This window comes from Tamandua tetradactyla, chromosome 11, assembly GCF_023851605.1.
Source record: "Tamandua tetradactyla isolate mTamTet1 chromosome 11, mTamTet1.pri, whole genome shotgun sequence".
NCBI classification, from domain to species: Eukaryota; Metazoa; Chordata; class Mammalia; order Pilosa; family Myrmecophagidae; genus Tamandua; species Tamandua tetradactyla.
In genome coordinates this window covers 61,264,863-61,284,365 of record NC_135337.1, presented here as the reverse complement: position 1 = coordinate 61,284,365, position 19,503 = coordinate 61,264,863, and the positions used below count along the sequence as shown (strand labels likewise).

General features: G+C 36.6%; 1 protein-coding gene across 2 annotated transcripts in view; it reads left to right on the top strand.

Moving 5' to 3' along the window:
* RAVER2 (ribonucleoprotein, PTB binding 2) overlaps nt 1-19,503 on the top strand; it is a 113,203-nt gene that overhangs the window by 12,590 nt on the left and 81,110 nt on the right. For both annotated transcript variants that reach the window (XM_077120710.1, XM_077120711.1), the window contains exons 2-3: nt 9,333-9,399; nt 17,032-17,501. In XM_077120710.1, the coding sequence (XP_076976825.1) occupies nt 9,333-9,399; nt 17,032-17,501 (537 nt within the window). The remainder of the gene's footprint in view (nt 1-9,332; nt 9,400-17,031; nt 17,502-19,503) is intronic.

The window sequence follows — 19,503 nt, the reverse complement described above, 5'->3', positions numbered from 1 at the left end:
TCCACAATTTAGGCTCCATCCTGCAGCGCTGGAATTCTCCAGCTGCCTGAAGCCCTCCTCACTGCAGTTGAACTCTGAAACTTGAGCTTTCCCACCTTAATTCCTGGGACTGTGACTATGATGATGTCTCCCATGTGTGATTATGATTATGTGACATGGCAAAAAGGGATTGTTGAGATGTAATTAACATTATTAATCAGTTGATATGGGGTTAATTAAAAAAGAGATTATCCAGGTGGGCCCAATCTAATCGCACATACCTTTAAAAGCAGCCCTTCCCAGCTGGTAGCAGAAGGGAAGGTCAGAGAGGTTGGAAGTGCAAGATCCTGACCAGCTGTTGGTGGCTTTGAAGATGGAGAGGTCCCTGGGTCAGGACCTGAGGGGAGGTCCTGTAAGAGCAGAGGGTGGTCCCTGGCCAGCAGCCAGCAGGGAGACAGAACTTCGGTCCCATACCGTGGAATTCTGCTAACAGCCTGGTGAGTAGAGGCGAATCCTTCCTTGGAGCCTGTGAGTGAGAGCCCAGCCTGCCTGTGGCTTGGTTTTGGCCTTCGAAGATCTGAGCAGAGAACTCAGCTGAACTTGCCGGACCGCTGACCTCAAGAACTGTGAGACGATAAATGGGTGTTGTTTTAAGCTGCTAAGTTTGTGGTACTTTGTTATATGGCGATAGAAAACTAGTGCTGTCGTATATCCAGCTGATCCTTGAAAGAAAAAAGTTACGAAGGTCGGGGAAGAAGAGTTTGTGATGTGTGTGTGATTCTTCTTTGGGGTGGGTGACTATCGGAAACTGTCTCCTGGAGACCGAAATGTTCTTCCTTGGAACATCCGCAAGTGCAAAAACTGCTCAAAAAAACTGCGTATGGTTAGATAGATAGTGTTAATTAATTTGAGGTATTTAAGTATTTTCTTTTAAAATAAAAGTGAGATTTATGTTAGGTTGGTATATAATAAGAGTTTTCAGTTTTTTTTTTTCCTTTAAACATTGACTTGTGTTTAGAGTGTGAGGCTCTCAGAAAATATAGTTCATGTGGAGTTGATGAAGACACTCTATGGAAACACATTGCGTGTCAGCTTTTAGCTGGATGTTGAGGACCTGTTTAGAAATAAGGCAGATATGTGGTATTTGCTATTACTAAGCCTACAATCTGATACATGTTCCGTAAGAGAGAAAAATAAAAACAACATAATTTTACTATTCGACAGCTAGAAATCTCTTTGCATCACTCCCTTTGCATCACTCCCTTGTTTAAATCTTTCTATAGATCCTTGAAATAAAATCCAAAATCCCCAAGATAGCTTACAAACTTTTAATCATTGGTCCCTGCTTAATGTACCAGCTTCATACTTCAGCACTTTCCTCTCAAACTCTATGCTTCAGCAGCAATGAACAGCTAAATCTTGGCCATGATTTTTCCTGTGTGTAGGGCTTGGTACATCTTGTTACCACTGCCGTTAATATTCTCCACTTTTCTCTTTCTCTCTCTTTCCTTAGCTACCTTAGGTTTGCCTTAGGTAAATTTCTCAAAGAAGGCATTCCTTGTCTGGATTTTTTCAAAGTCTGGATTTTTTTCCCCTTGTGCTTCCACAATACCTTTTACTCTCCCCATCATACTTTTAACACCTAACATCCATATTTTAACTGTGCTTGGGCCAATAAAAATCATCCTGTGTGGAACATCCAAATGCAGCTCCAGGCAGCAATATCACATAGAATTTTGTATCCTAGGAGAGAAGTTTGAGGTGGAAATAAGAATTTCGAGATCACCAGCATCAAGATGAGACTTGGGTCATCACAATAGATACAGAAAAAATATTTGACAAAATTCGAGATCACCAGCATCAAGATGAGACTTGGGTCATCACAATAGATACAGAAAAAGTATTTGACAAAATTTGACACCCATTTCTAATGAAAACTGAGAGCCATCAGGAATAGAAGTTACTCAAGCCTGAAGATTATCTAGAAAAACCACAGTCGGTTGTATTCAGTGGTACAAAGTAAGACCATTGTTGCATACACCTGCAGTTCAGCCAGGATGGCTAAAATTAAAAAGCCAACCTAGACCAGGTGTTTGGCCACACCGGGCATTGGCTGGACTGTGGAGCAGTTAGAACTCATACTCTGCTGGTGGATATTTAAATTTGCTTAGCTATTTTGGAGAAGTGTTTGGCAGTTCTGTTAAAGCTAAACATGTACCTACTGTATAAGTTAGCAATTCTGATCAGACCTTGGTTCTTCATAGCCCCAAATTGTCAGCAATCCAAATACCCGTCAATAGGAGATTGTCTAAACAAACTGTGTTATATTCCTACAAAGGAGTATTATACAACAATAAAAAAGAACAAATCACCAGTACGTGCAACAACATGGATGGATCTCATAGACATCTTGTTGACAAGGAAGCTGGACACAAAATACATTCATTGATTCCACTTATATGAAAGTTTATGAACAGTCAGAATAGTGGTTATCTGGGCAGGGGTAGGGGGATCGTGACAGAGTGGGACTGTCTGCAATGGGTACTAGTCTATTGGTAATAACAGGTGATGGAAATGTTCTGTATCTTGTTTTGGGTGGTGACTATACTGGTGTATACATACATAAAAATTAATCATGCTGTACACTTAAGATTTGTATATTTTATTTTATTATTTGTATATTTTATGGAAGTTATCCCTTAATTTAAAAAACCTTAGGTATGTGTTCTAGTTTGCTAACTGCCAGAATGCAATATACCAGAAACCAAATGGCTTTTAAAAAGGGGAATTTACTAAGTTGCTAGTTTACAGTTCTAAGGCCAAGAAAATGTCCCAATTGCAACAAGTCTATAGAAATGTCCAATCACAGGCATCCAGGGAAAGATACCTTGGTTCAAGAAGGCCAGTGAAGTTCAGGGTTTCTCTCTCAAGTGAGAAGGCTCATGGCAAACACAGTCAGAATTCCTCTCTCATCTGGAAGGGCACATGGTGAACACAGCATCATCTGCTAGCTTTCTCTCCTGGCTTCCTGTTTCATGAAGCTCCCCAGGAGGCATTTTCCTTCTTCATCTCCAAAGCGCTGGCTAGTGGATTCTCTGCTTCATGGTGCTGCAACGTTCTCTGCTCTCTCCAAATCTCCTTCATTCTCTAAAAAGTTTCCTCTTTTATAGGACTCGAGAAACTTCTCAAGACCCACCCAAATGGGTGGAGACATGTCGCCATCTAATCCAGCTTAACAACCACTCTTGATTAAATCACACCATCCAGGGAGATGATCTGATTACAGTTTTAAACATGCAATATTGAATAGGGATTATTCTATCTTTATGAAATGGGATTTTGATTAAAACATGGTTTTTCTAGGGGACTTACATCCTTTCAAACCAGCACAGTATGGGATTGCAAATATCCCAGTGAATGATATATGGGGATTTGTCTACCAATATCAAGGATTATAAAGCTAATATTTTTTAAGATGATATAATATTAGCACAGAATAAAAAAATGTCCAAAATAATAGAATAGAAGCAAGAGATCAGAAACAGATCCACACATATCTGGGAACTTGATTTAAGAGAGAGATGGCTTTCCTGATTATTGAGGAAAGGGTGGACTGTATAATAGGTGCTGCCATGGCAATCAGTTATCCATATGGGAAAAATGAAATTAGTTCTCATATTTGAGCAAAAGATTACCTATCTTACATTGCACAAAACCTGACCAAATTGACTGAAAATTGAAATGTGAAAGAAAAATTCTTAAAACCATTAGAAAAGAAAGTATTTTTTTTTTATTAATTAAAAAAAGAATTAACAAAACAATTAGAAATCATTCCAATCTACATGTACAATCAGTAATTCTTAATAACATCACATAGTTGCATATTCATCATTTCTTAGTACATTTGCATCGATTTAGAAAAAGAAATAAAAAGACAACAGAATAAGAATTAAAACAATAATAGAAAGAAAAAAAAACAAAAAAACAAAAACAAAAAACCTATACCTCACATGCAGCTTCATTCAGTGTTTTTTTTTTTTTTTAAAGGAAAGACAGAGAGAAGGAAGGAAGGATAGAAGGAAGGAAGGAAGGAAGAAAGGGAAACATCTTTAAACATTTTCTTGTTTTATTGTATTCTGTTTCTCCGTTTTTTGTTACATGGGCTGGGGCCGGGAATCGAACCGAGGTCCTCCGGCTCAGCAGGCAAGCACTTTGCCCGCTGAGCCACCGCGGCCCGCCCCTTCATTCAGTGTTTTAACATAATTGCATTACAATTGGGTAGTATTGTGCTGTCCATTTCTGAGTTTTTATATCCAGTCCCGTTGTACAGTCTGTATCCCTTCATCTCCAATTATCCCTTCTCTTTTTTTTTTTTTTTTAATTAACGGAAAAAAAGAAATTAACCCAACATTTAGAGATCATACCATTCTACACATGCAATCATTAATTCTTAACATCATCACATAGATGCATGATCATCATTTCTTAGTACATTTGCATTGGTTTAGAAGAACTAGCAACATAACCGAAAAAGATATAGAATGTTAATATAGAGAAAAAAATAAAAGTAATAATAGTAAAATCAAAACAAAACAAAACAAAACAAAAACCTATAGCTCAGATGCAGCTTCATTCAGTGTTTTAACATGATTACTTTACAATTAGGTATTATTGTGCTGTCCATTTTTGAGTTTTTGTATCTAGTCCTGTTGCACAGTCTGTATCCCTTCAGCTTCAATTACCCATTGTCTTACCCTGTTTCTAACTCCTGCTGAACTCTGTTACCAATGACATATTTCAAGTTTATTCTCGAATGTCCGTTCACATCAGTGGGACCATACAGTATTTGTCCTTTAGTTTTTGGCTGGATTCACTCAGCATAATATTCTCTAGGTCCATCCATGTTATTACATGGTTCATAAGTTTATCTTGTCTTAAAGCTGCATAATATTCCATCGTATGTATATACCACAGTTTGTTTAGCCACTCTTCTGTTGATGGAGATTTTGGCTGTTTCCATCTCTTTGCAATTGTAAATAATGCTGCTATAAACATTGGTGTGCAAATGTCCGTTTGTGTCTTTGCCCTTAAGTCCTTTGAGTAGATACCTAGCAATGGTATTGCTGGGTCGTATGGCAATTCTATATTCAGCTTTTTGAGGAACCGCCAAACTGCCTTCCACAGTGGTTGCACCCTTTGACATTCCCACCAACAGTGGATAAGTGTGCCTCTTTCTCCACATCCTCTCCAGCACTTGTCATTTTCTGTTTTGTTGATAATGGCCATTCTGGTGGGTGTGAGATGATATCTCATTGTGGTTTTGATTTGCATTTCTCTAATGGCCAGGGACATTGAGCATCTCTTCATGTGCCTCTTGGCAAGAAAGTATTTTTATGACCTTGGGTAGAAAAGGATTTCTTAGGGCACAAAAAGCACAACTTGAAAAGGTTGAGAAATTTGACTTCACAACATTTCTCAAAATGAAGGACAACTTTTCACCAAAGTAACCCTCAAATAGACACAATGACCACACTGGGTGAATACATTTAGAGTACAGTAACCAACAAAAGATTAGTATCCAGAATATAAAAATATTCCTGCGAGTCGGTGAGAAAGAGACAAACAATAGAAAAACAGGCAAATGAGATCGATTTGATATTTTTCAGAAGAGGAAATATGAATGGCAAATAAGAAAAGATACCCTGCCTTGTTACTTAAAGAAATGCAAACTAAGACCAAAAAGATACGATTTTACATCTATTAGATTGACGAAACCTGAGGATCTGTTAACACCAGGCCTTGGGTAGATGTGGAGCAGTGGGTCTCCTATGGTGTTGAGGAGAACGTAGACCTGTACAGTCACTCTAGCAAACAAGTGGTCCTTTGTAAAGTAAGACTGTGATGGTTTATGTTGCACGTGTACACTTAGGAATTTCACTCCTTGAGAGACTGTTGTGCACAAACACCAGGAGATATGTACAATTTACAAGAATGTGATTGTAGTAGCTTTAAAAAAAAAAAATGGCAAAACAGCTACTGCTACCACTGGATACAAACCAAAACAGCCTACAATCACAAAAGAGATATCAAATGTGAGTGAATAAAATGAACATAAGTGAATTTTAGAAACATGATATTGAGTATAAAAAGCAAAGCATAGAGATGGAAGATTAAAAATAGCAAAACAACATTTTTAAAATAAAGCTCAAAAACAAAGCAAACCAAACAACATGTCGGGGGCCCGTACCTATGTGAGAAATTCAAGCTGGTGGGGAGTGGGGTTGGGGAGGCAGGACGGGAGAGGGAAGTGGATGGGTGGGTGGGCTGGAGAAGGAACCCCCTGGGCTAAGCAGCAGAGCTGACAGTCTTCTGTTAGGCTGGGTGGTGAGATGCTGATGTTTATTTTGTTAGTATGCCTCATAACTATGTATTACAGATATCTTTTTTGTGTTAGGAAATTCCTTAAAATTTTAAAAGAAAATTTAGCTCAAATATTTATTTCCCTTTTTTCAATCCAAAACCTAGGCTTTTAAAAGTAATATGCTTTAATCTTACGAAAGCCTTTCTTAAAACAAAAACAAACAAACAAAAAAAAGTCAATGTGTAAAAAGTCTCATAGACTATTGGACAGTGTGATGAGGTTTCATTCAGGAAGAAGCCAGAGCAGCTGGGATGATGGTTATTTAACTTTTGGGGGTGAAGAGAGGCCATTGAGTTGAAAACTTTTGATCCTCCCTCTAGAAAGTGCAAAGCTTCTTTTGTGCAAAACTTCTTATTTAATTCCAGGGAGTGAGAGTGCACCCGATCTGAAAATAGGTTACTAAAGCTATTTAACGTCATCAATTTTGATTAACTCTAAATATAAAAGAAATTTGTAGCTGATATTCTGATCAGAACACAAAGTGTTTTCATCAAAGGTGCTACTTCTTTCCTTACCATTTACTTTAAGTTGTTAGAAATCACAAATGTTACAAAGTTGGATTGGTCCTTTTTGTTGTGTGTGGCAGAGCATAGTGGAATTTTGGTGAATGGTGGTCAGGACTCTCTTTCAGGTTTTAAGTTTTTAATTTGGCTGCCTTACCAATGCTCAAATTGAGAGGTTGACCTACTTTTGCCTGGGTCAAAACAACCAGGACATGGAAAAAAATAATCATTTTTCTTTCTTTGTAGGAAACATGGTTTTCCATTTGGCAAATTGGGTACCCGCATCTGATACATAGCAAAGCTATTTTTAGAAATGTGGTATTTTCAAAATTTTCTAAGATGCAAAATGTGTCTTTGAATACTGTGAATACTGTTAGGTAATTTTCTTAGCTGAATGAGTCACGTAACATGTCATTTGTTTACGGATACTTGCTAATGTGAAGAGTAGGATCATGTTTTCTTTATCTAGCATTAGACAGCTGCTAACCAGTGAAATGAGAGCTCAGAGTCTGTGCAACTGAGTACACACACTGGATCCTGTCAAACAAAACCGTGTCGTCTTCTATATAAAGTATTAAATTAGCTGATTGGCAAGATGTAGATGTTATGCTTTCTTAATGAAGAATACAGTGTATGTTATTGTAAATCCAAGAAAACATGGAAGCTTACAAGATAAAAATTACCATAATATATAAAACCAATCTGCCTATTAAATATAATTAATCAAATGATATCTTACAAACTGGTGTGTATAATTTTTAACATTTCTAATTACGTAGTATTGTCTAATAGGGAGTACTAAATGATCTGTTTTACCTTTCTTATATTTCTTATCAAAGATGATTATTCTTTATTCACCTAGCTTTATATCCATCCTTTGTCTATTGTTGCTGTTTTTGCCCTTGCATTGGATAAATAGGGGAATACTTGGATACTTGTGACAGCCCTCTTATTTATGTTTCATTTCCATATTGCTCTTATGGTCCCTTACTGGGTAGGTGGTGCTTTTGTTTTTGCAGCCATTGTGGTAGGATACTGTCTGTAAGGTCAGCCCTGGAGGAAACAGTGCGTTAGGCGTGGAGGCTGAGAGCATGGCCCTGGAGCCAGCCCAACTGGGGACCCCCACTTGGCCGGTCACTCGCTGTGTGACTGTGGCAAGTCACTAACTGCCCCTCTGCTCTGGTTCTCATATTTGCAGTAAAAGAGGTAAATTCAGTGCCTGGTCCTAGAAAAAGCTAAATAAATATTAACTATCATAATTAATTATTACTATTAAACTTTTTAGCTTGTAAAGTTGAAATGCTAGCACTTGGGTTGTTTTTTGTGACGTAGAACATGTGGCCTGCAACTCTCCATCCGGAGTCACAATGGCCACCTATGTGGTAGTAATTCCTTTAAAAAATAACTATCTTTTTGGTATTATAAGTAAAAATTTCAGGGCTAATATCAACTCAGTAACAAAGCAAGTAAATGAAACTCACTTTAACATGTTTCTGAGTACTTACCACATGCAAAGCAATATAGATATATATTATAGCCATATTTATATTACTCATATTCCTAAGTATTATCGATATAACAGGAAGGATTAGGGAAACAGAAAGGAAATCTACTGTTTTAAGGCAGATGGTTAGAAGAAGGATATCAGAAGAGAAAAATTCAGGCTGGCTTAGTAATAGAAGGAGAGCAAACCAGAAAGCCGATTTAAACGTCTTGGAATGCCAACTGGAAAATCAGTTGGACTATGCATGGTAACTTGATGGTTGTTAGATGTTTTGATATCCAGGGATCTCCAAGTTAGGTTTGCAGTCTGCATTTATTTCTTCTACATGCTAGTATTCACAAGCATCTCTATCTGTCTTAAGTATTGAATACTCACTGTATAACACACAGACAAAAATGAATATAATGCTTATTTGTATAAGAGAGGCGTAAACAAGAGGTATGACCATTGTTAGCACAAAGGAGGGAGATGTCCCTTTCAGTGGGAGAAAATCGGGAAAACCTTCGTGGAAGAGCATTAGAGCTGGGCTTTCAAAGGATGCATGTGATCTTGGGTGAAGTTTGGAGGCTTTAGTGGCATGGATGCCCCATGCTAGGTCAGTGTTTCAGCAGGAACAGAAAAATAGTGTGGGCACTGTGCATGGTACGTTTATGAGACAGAGAGCACCCCGTGGTAGGCAGTGCGTACTCCATTTGAACAGGAGGATGTGATATGTGTAGGGGTTGTACTGGAAAATGTATTTGGAGAAAGATTGGCAGTATAACTGGTGGACCTTGAGTGCCTTTCATTTGATAGATCATGAGGATCCACAGAAGATTTTTTACATGGGGCAGGGATGGGCGGTAATGGTGGTAGGCTGATACAGCTGAATTATCCACTAACTGCATTCGTGTGTCTGAGGAATTTATGGTTTTGTCTCTTTTAGGAAGTTCATGATTTGTTACAAGACTATGAGTTAAAGTATTGTTATGTGGACCGAAATAAACGAACAGGTAAGATCTCAGTTCTAAGAATCTAATTTCATTTTGATTCTACATATGTGATAGTCATAACCAAAAAGGATTAGTGACTTTTCCTGCTTAAGCTAGTCTTTGAAATTATTAAGGATTTAACTATATAAATGTTACTTAGATAATATATTTTCTGAAAGTAATAATAGTAATCCTAAGTTTTAATCATGTAGACAGTATACTGTTACTGGAGGCTTATGAATTTTTGTAAGGAATGAATGTTTTTCGTATGCTTCATGTCCCTCAATTTTAATGATATACTTTTGGACTTGCTGAGTAGACTGTGATTTGACCTTTAACTAGCTTTGCATATTGCCTGCTTTTCTGAGTATTAGTTTTATAATCTTGAAATTAAAGGACTAAACTACGTGATTTCTTTTGTGTTCATGTGATATGTAAATTTTTTAAAAATGTGTTTTTGAAATGACAGACCAAGTCATGGAGAAGTATGGAGGATGATCACTACCTACCACTTTCAAATTAGAAAATATTAATATTTTACCATTTAAAACCTAGAAGCTGAGTTCTCATGTAGACATACTGAATAAAAGTCTCTGGCAGCGTGGTCAGAGATTTTATGTTCTTTTTTTTATATGAAGAAGATATATAGTAAAAAGGAACATTATAGATAGCTATAAGTCCTGTTTCTACTCCTCTGATTCCATCCCCTCCCTCCTTAGATGGAGACAACACCTCTGAGTTTGGCATGTGCTTTGTAGTCTGTAGTTGTTAGAGCTGTTCAGATTCTTGGTCTTTTTCTTCTGTCCCCCTTTGAAGTTACATGTGGATATATGATTTGGGTTTTTGATGAATGAATTGAGAGTAAAAATGATCAGCATTCCTTTTAGGTAGAAGATTTCAAAGCCAGCATGCAATTCACTGCTCTCCCTTCCCCTGCCGGAGTACCTGGGAAAGGTTGCAGGACCCCTTGTAGCCTAAATCCCAGATTGGCTGTAATGAGGACGGCCTCCTTCCTTCCTTCCCTTTGGCATGAGAGCTGCAGCATGAACACGAAAAAAATCCTTTTGTTTTCTTAAGCATTTACCCAACTATATTGACTAAGACTGTACCTTTACTGCATAGAAACAACTAATGGTATTCTTCTCTGTATTTTTTTTTAACTTTACACAAATGGCATTCTATTATTATATATCTCATTTGGCAACTTGATTATTTTTACTCAACATTGTTTTTTTTAGAACTTTCCCTGTTGATACATAGGGCTCTAGCTCATTAATTGAAACCAGTACATATTATTCTTTCATGTGAATTTATCACTATTGATTTATCCATTACTGAGAGACATTTAAAAAGTTTTCATTTTTTCAGTACTTCAAACAGTCCTCCAATGAACATCTTTTTGTTTGTCTTCTAATGTACATTGCACCTGTTCTCCACAAGTGAACTGCTGGTTTATAGGTTGTGCACAATACCAGTGTTACTAGATGTTGCCAAAGGGGTTAGAACTAACAGTTCTCGCAGGTTACACCGGGCCAGGAATAGTGCCATTTCTACAAGCCAGAATGATAAACCTCATAATTCCTGAGGCATCAGCAAAGAGTATGCAGAAGGGTTTTGTTTCAGTAATGGGGAAAGTTAACTCGAGATTAAATGATGCTCTGGTCATACCTGCTTAACAAAGCTTAAAAGTAAGACCAGAAAGGATCCAACTGTTTCCAGGTAACTTAATCACATCCCAGCACAAAGCTCAAGAAAAGTCATGTGAATACAAGAATATCCAGTACCCAAAATAGCAAATTCACAAGTCTGCCGTCCAATAAAAAGTTACCAGATATGCAAAGAGAAGGGAAAATACCAAACATGTAGGAAATATCAGTTGAAACTGACCTAGAATTAACACAGATTAATTATTGTATAAGGATATTAAAACAGTTTTTATAGCTGTGTTCCATATGTACGAATTCATAAGGTATATTGAACGTGTTAAGTAGAAATATGGACGATATTAAAAAATATCTAAATCAAACATCTGAAGACGGAAATTACCATGTCTGAGATGAAAGATACATTGGATGAGATTAATAAGTAAACATTGCAGAAGAAAAGATTAATGAACTTGAAGACATAGCAATAGAAATGATCTAAAATAAAGCACAGAGAAAAAGTCTGAAAAATATGAACAGAGCATTAATGAACTGAGAAAACTTCAAGAGTCCTAATGTTGGAGTAATTGGAGTCCCTGAAGGAAGAGGTGTAGTTCAGAAAACATATTTAAGAATTAACATAAAAATTTCCATATTTAAAGAAAACTATAAACCCAGAGATCCACAATACAGAAACAACTCCCCAAGCATAAGAAGCATGAAAAAAATTATCTGGAAGATCATATGTCGCTCATAACTACTGATAAATAGGAGGGGGTTGGGGAGGAGCAAGGAAGGAACAAAGATATGAATAACCACAAATTTCTTGGGAATATTGCAAGTGAGAAGACGTGGAGCAACATCTCTTCTTTACTTACTAAAAAAATAAATTATTTCCTTACCCAGTGAAAATAACTTTGAAAGATGAGGGTGAAATAAAGGCATTTTTCATACTTATAAAAAAAATTTTAAATGTATCACCAGCAGACCTGTAATTCAAGAAATACTTAAGTCCCTTAAACAGAAAGAAATGATACTAGATGGAAATCTGGATCTAGACAAAAATATAAAGAATACCACACATGCTACTTATATGAATAAATTTTTTTTTCTTAATATTGAAATCATTTGAAAAGATAATTGACAAGCAAAAAGATGCTGAGCATCAGTAATCACCAGGGAAATGCGAATAAAAACATGAGATACCATTTAATACATGGGGTAGCTATAATCACAAAAAAATGGGAAATAAGTGTTGGCAAGCACGTGGAGAAATTGGAATCCTTGTGCATTGCTGGTGGGAATATAGAATGGTTTAGCCGCTATGGGGAACAGTTTGGGGGTTCCTCAAAGAGTTAAACATAGAATTACCTTCTGACCTGGCATTTCCACTCATTGTATGTATCCAAAGAATCGAAAACAAGTACTCAAATAAATCCTTTTGCACAAGTTGTTATAGTAGTGTATTCAGAGTATCTAAATGGTGGAAACAGCCCGATGTCCATCCACAGATGAATGAATAAGCAAATTATGGTATATGCATATAATGGGATAGTACTCAGCCATAAAAAGAGTGAAGTACTGATACATGCTACAACATATATGAACCTCAAAAACATGCTACGGAAAAGAACCCAGCCACAATAGTCATATATTATATGATTCCATTTATATGAAATATCTGGAATAGGTGAATCCATAAAAATAGAAAGCAGAGTGGTGGTTGCCAGAGGGCTTCATGGGTATAAGGTTTTAGTTTGGAGTGATGAAAATGTTTTGGGACTAGATTGAGAAAGTGGTTGCACAACACTATGTGTTAATGCTACTAAATTGTTCACTTTAAAGTGGTAAATTTTATGTTCATGAATTCTCCTCAATTAAAAAAAATGCTAAGTTATTAGAAAGGTTAAAAAAAAGTCAATAATTATAACAACAGCATAAGCTCCACTTCCTTCTATTCAAATGATATCTTCATTTTTTGAAAATGTCCCAATTGGGATTCATAAACTATGAGAAAATATTGGGAAAATTGACTGTTTACAACAGAAATAATGTAAACACACGAGAACAATAACACAAAGGCTGGAAGGAGAGAAATGGAAGTATTCTGCTATAAAGCTTTTATACTGTACATGAAGTGGTATAATATCACTTGAAAGTAGACTGTGATGAGTTAAAAATGCATACTATTAACCCTATAAAGCAACCACTAAATAAAGTATCTTATTCTATTAAATGGTACTGTCTTGGACTTCAGTAGCTATTGTGATGTTTGTAGATCAGCTCATTAATAATAGATTGATAAAAGGTAGTTACAATTGTAAACTATAGTCTTACAGTGCAGAGCTTTCTGTAGTAGTTATCAGGAAATATTTCTATTAAAACAGGGTACATTGAAGAAAAAACTCTTGGTGTGCCTGGTATTAAATTTGTTCCAGTAATAATCTAATAGACCAAGCAATGGGACAGAGTAAATAAAATTATGACTTATGAAAGGATTGGAACTTGTGGATTATTTAAATTTGGATAGGAAAATAGTTATAAATTAATCTCAAATTCCCTCACAGCTTTCCCTCTGTAGAGTGACACCTGCCACTTCCATGGGAGCCAGTATAAGAAAAATTAGATTTTTTAGAGAATTTATAATCTTGGAGAGAAATAGAAAGGAGTCAGTGACCTCATTTCCCTATTTTGTTTGAACTTTTAAATTTACTTCATTATGTTTTCTTACCCCTACCATAAAAGAACTTATTTGGGTTGAACAAATGCACATATACAAGGGGAGGGAAATAAAAGCTTATCATTTTTTAAAATATTAGTCATTGAATGAATAAGCAAATTGTGGTGTATGCATATAATGGAATAGTATTCAGCTATTAAAGAATGAGGTACCAATGCATGCCACAATGTAGATGAACCTCAAAACCATTACGCTTGCCAGAAACCCGGGTTCAATTCCTGGTGCCTGCCCGTGTTAAAAACGAAACAAAACATCATGCTAAGGGAAAGAAGCAGACACAATATCTAGAATTGGTGAATCTATAGAAATAGAAAGCAGATTGGTGGTTGCCAGGGGGCAACATTTATGGAGAATCTACTGTGGGCCCCACGCTGTGGTAGCTCATATTGATACTTTGATTAGTAATTTAGGAAACTCACAGTTTAGTATTGTAGCAGGCATCTGAACAAATAGATTACAGCACCGCAAGATCTGTACAACTGTCCAACCAAGCACAGAGGTGTGATCACTCAGGGACCATTGGGTAACTGGGAGGGGATCAGAAAAACCTGGCCAGAGGTCTCAGTGCATAATCTCTGCTCTGGATTTGAAAGCCGCTTGCATGGTTTGGGTTGGCTGGAATAGGGGCAGCATCTTGCAGGCAGGGGAAATACATGTATAATGCCTAGACACATAAAACAATTTAATCTCTACAGGGAGCTGCAAGCAATTCAGTATTGTGGAAGATAAAGAACACTTTATGTGAGCAGGGGAGGCTGAAGTCAGATCATAAAGGGTTTTATAGGGCAAGAGAACTGAGCTGGGACTCAGCTTTGTTGACAATACCAAACTATTGCCGTTTGGGAAGTAGACACAACTAAATTTCTATTTTTGAGCGTTCCTTTTTATTGTGGAAATAAGATTAACGAAGGAAAAGATAGAAGAATGAAGTAAGGAGGATGGATTAAAAAACTATATACAGGATAGAATTTGAGGTTTTTATTTTTATTTTTTTAATGTGGGAGGTGAAGGAGACAGAATCTTTGGTAACTCCCAGTTCTTGATGTGAGTATGGTGGGACCACCTAAAATAGGGAAGGAGGCAGACAAACCATATTGAAATGTTTCTGGCAGACGAAAGTGAAAATCCTGAGTTAATTTGGGCAGTCTGGGGGATTGGTATGTGAATGTATATGGAAATGAAGGTTAAAATTATAGATTTGGGAGTTATCGGGGTATAGAAGGTCTTCTGTGAGTCCCAGTTTGCTGCGTTAGTTTGTTCTATTTAATTGCTTCCTTAGCCTTCATACTCCCTCTTCGATGACACATTTGTAACTCTTTATTCAATATCTAGCCTCCACTCCTGAAATGTGAGCTCTGTGGTGAAAGACATCTTACCTGTTTTGTCCACCAACTCATTTCCAGTGCCTAAGTCACTTGGCGCATTGTACTGAATAAATGGGAGTGGGCATGATTGTCATAAGAAAGAAGGCATAGAATGAGAGACGAGGGACTCAGTCGGGCAGGGCTGCCAGGTACCACTGTACGGGTGTTACCAGGTGTGACTCTGCTGTGAAGTCACCTGGAGGGGCCTTCCTATGAGCTGAGAAGAAGGACCTAGCAAAAGAAATGGAGGAAGGAGTACTTGATCAAATATGAAGAGACTCAGGAAAGAATGTATTAAGGAAATCATGTCAAATGTCATGAAAATTCACATCAAATATGGACTAATGATTTTATGGGCTGGTAAGGGATCAGAACCAGTATTTACAAAGTGTTTATCTGTTGCTTGTTTGGGGAAAATAGAATAAATTTGTATTTTATGTCAGAGTAAGGAGAAAAATGCATAGAATCAAAATAACTCAAGTCCTTTAAGAAGGATTTTGGGAATCAAGAAACATTCTCTTAGTAAATGCAACAAAGCCAGTGGCCAGTTCCTCCCAACTCCCCTCAAACTACCCCCCCTCCCCCCCAGCATTGCAAGAGTTACCTGTTTCTTTGGTCATTGTTTCCTTGCATGTGAAGACCGTGGTAACTAAAAACTGTGTTTCTTAAATTTTGGCACCACGCTCAGTGCAGTGTAGTGTTCACACTCTGAGAGCCGAATAAGCTCTGAGACCAACTGAGGGAGCAGCAGGTTGATTCACTGACAGGTAGAAGAATTGCCAGGCTGTGCTCATTCTTTCTTTCTCTCTCCTTCATATACATTTTCCATATTTTAATTGAATTTGGGCGAGTTAAATGCTTATATCACACAACTCTGTTGTGTGTTCTATACTGAGAGGAAGAAAGCGAATGAATGCAGAAGGGAGGGAGAGACTTTTAGAGAACGATTTATTTGTGACTTGTGGATTACCTGTGTTCTGTGTGTTTGTGTGTGTTGTGTTATTTCTTTTAATGGGAGCTTTAAACTTTTCTCATAAAATTGCTTGAATTTTTATGTTCTTTATTTTTATAACTGATACATTGATATGGCTAAATTTTAGTTTTACAAGGATTATCACTGTATTGTACATGATATTTCATTGGTTTACGACCTTACATTTGTATCATGTTTTAGATTTTTCAGATTATGTATATGTACAGCAATTATTTGCTGGAGCAATTTCATTAGACAGGACAGATTTTTTAAAATTGTTTTACAAAGATTCAGAGTGAAACAACTTGTTCAGGATCATAATCCTGGGCTCTTTTCCTACATCATTCATCAAAAAAGTATACCAAGTTATGTGTGTATTGTTTCGATATAATTAATCAGATTTTAAGAAACCATGTAAACTAACTGGAAATAGAACTGCCCTCCTGTGGGGCATTTTTTTACTATACCTTTATTTGTTTCAGGTCTTTGCTTTCATATAGGGTCTTTTAGAACTCCCTGAGAAGAAAGAAAGACTTCATAATCCTATCTTTATTTCAGTGACGGTTTTTGTAAAAACTTCATAATCTTACTTCATAGGCTGTTGGGGGAAAAATCGAATCTGTATGCAGTCAGAAAAGATTACTAAAGTGAAAAAGACTATTTTAAAATTTTATAGTGAAATTCTTCAGCTAATCACTGTTACGTTTTGAGTTACTGGTCAGGAAATTAGTTTAGTGGAGTGTCAGTGTTAAAAGCCACAGTGAAAAAGAAGAGAAAACTCCAGAGTACCTTGTAGAAGATACTTTTCAGAAATATGTGTATGTATGTATAGAATGAATTATAGACAAAAATTGTATTTCTTACTGTGGGTCATAGTCAAAAAACTTTGAAAACACTGACCTAGAGAACTCTTGGATTTATTTTATCTTCCAGCTTTTGTTACCTTACTGAATGGGGAACAAGCTCAGAATGCAATTCAGATGTTTCATCAATATTCTTTTCGAGGAAAAGATTTAAGAGTCCAGCTCCAGCCTACAGACGCTTTGCTGTGCATCACCAATCTTCCCATTTCTTTTACCTTAGAAGAATTTGAAGAACTTGTTCGTGCTTACGGAAATATTGAGAGATGTTTTCTGGTCTATAGTGAAGTTACTGGCCATTCCAAGGGCTATGGATTTGTGGAATACATGAAAAAGGATTTCGCTGCCAAGGCTAGACTGGAGCTTCTGGGTAAACAGCTGGGAGCATCAGCTCTCTTTGCACAGTGGATGGATGTTAATCTGTTGGCTTCAGAGCTCATTCATTCTAAGTGCCTTTGTATAGATAAACTGCCTAGTGACTACAGAGATTCAGAGGAGCTGTTGCAATTTTTTTCCAGTATCCATAAACCTGTGTTTTGCCAGGTATGTATTTTTAAGATATCACTAGAAATATTTACAAATATGTATATATGCATCTATTCCACATGCACTAACAAATTTATCATACCCCTGTGAATATTACCAGGCATAATCTAATTCTACTTTGATGACTTTAATCTCTGGGAAATTTTTAACCCATTCCTTTTGTTGATGAGCCAGATTATATTGTTGTACAGTTAAGCATGCCTTAGCAAATCCATCACTCATTCATCTGTCTTCTCATTCCATGGCTTACCCATTCATCCATTGATCCCTCAGCCGTTCAAGTTTCATTTGCTATCTTCTGTGTGCCAGACACTACACTAAGTGTCAGAAATGTAGAGATTAGAAAGCTACATAGTGTCTCTCAGTTTTGTGAGAGGGATTGACAAATAAGCAAATAATTGCAAATCCTGTATGATGGGGATATAATAGAGGATAAAAAAAGTGTTATGAGGTTTAAAAGGAATGTGCTATTCTATCTGTATGGGTCATGGTAGGTGAGAATTTTAGAGAGGATCCTGAAAACTAACAACACTGGTGAGAACTTTCAAACACTTCATCATCGCAAAATTAAATTTATTCTCATAGCGACAAAAGCATATATTGTATGTAATCCCATTTCTTAAAGATTTTTCAATAGCAATTCATGATCTTTTTTTCCCTCCCTTCTCTGAATTTGTTCATTCTCTTCCTGGCTCTTCCCCCCCACCAACCTTTTTCTTTCTACACCCCCCCCCCCCCCCCCACCCCGCATGGACAGGCACTGGGAACTGATCTCCAGCATGGCAGGCAAGAACTCTGGCACTGAGCCACTGTGGCTCTTCCCTTCCCTTTTGTCACCCTTCGTTCTCTCCTTTCCTTCCCATCCACCCTTCTTCCTCCCTTCCTCCCCCCTTTTTCTTTAGTCATATACTTGTTGAATCCCTAGTATTACAGTAGAAATTTTGGATTATATGCTGTATAAATCTTTTTTAAGTCAATGCTACTGTCTTCCTTTTTTCTTTTCTTTTTTTTTTTTAACTCCTCCACCCCTTCAATCTCAATAGAAGTACCAGAGAAACCAAAGAAACATTTTATAAAATTAGAATATTTGGGACAAATCGTTTAACAAATTGTGCCCAGATATTGAAAGTTAACCGGTTTATTAATAAGCGGTTCTTTAATGCAAAGAATTGTGTAGTAATAGCCTATGGCTATGCATGATTCTCTGGAGCTTTAGTTGAGGCTTTTCAAGCAAATGTGAGGGAAGCCACTAATCACAAATTATATTTGAATTATGAATCCCAGAGTTGGAGGAAACCTTAGAGCTTATTGGGCTAGCTTCACGCCTAGTACAAATATGTTTGCTACAGTATTTTTGAGTGACCATGTAGATTCTGCTAAAATACATCAAAATAATGGAAAATTAAAAAAATTCAAAGTGAGACCAATGCATCTTTGAATGGCTCTAAAATATTCTTTTCTGAAATTACTGATGCTGTACACTTAAAATAACTTTGTGTATTGAAAGAATGGTTTTTACAAATCTGATTTTAAGATCTGGTTTAGATTATAAGAGGAATGGGGTTGTTAGAGAAATGTTTGGAATAGATAGATATTTTCCCTTTCTCCCATGTGTTTGGAAAAACTTTATGAAGGAAAAGGCATTTGAGGACAATTTTAAAGGGAAGGAAGAATGTGAAAAATAGAATTTTGGTCCAGTTATACAAAGAAGAAGAAAGTGAGGCTTTAAAAATAGAATAAAATAAAAAAGGGCTAAAAATGTTTTAATTGTAATATTAACTTATGAAATACTAAATCCAAATAGAAGTGTTATAGATGTATCTTCTCATAGATGCGCCATGCTGAATTTTTTCACAGTACTCACTTTATAGTGTAAATGTTATTTAAGGTAATTCAGATGTATTCAAAACTTAGAAACTTTTTAGTCTTTTGGTCTTATTTTGCTCTTTGTACCAGTCTTTACAGCTCCAGTATCCTTTACACTCTTGCAGGTAGGTAA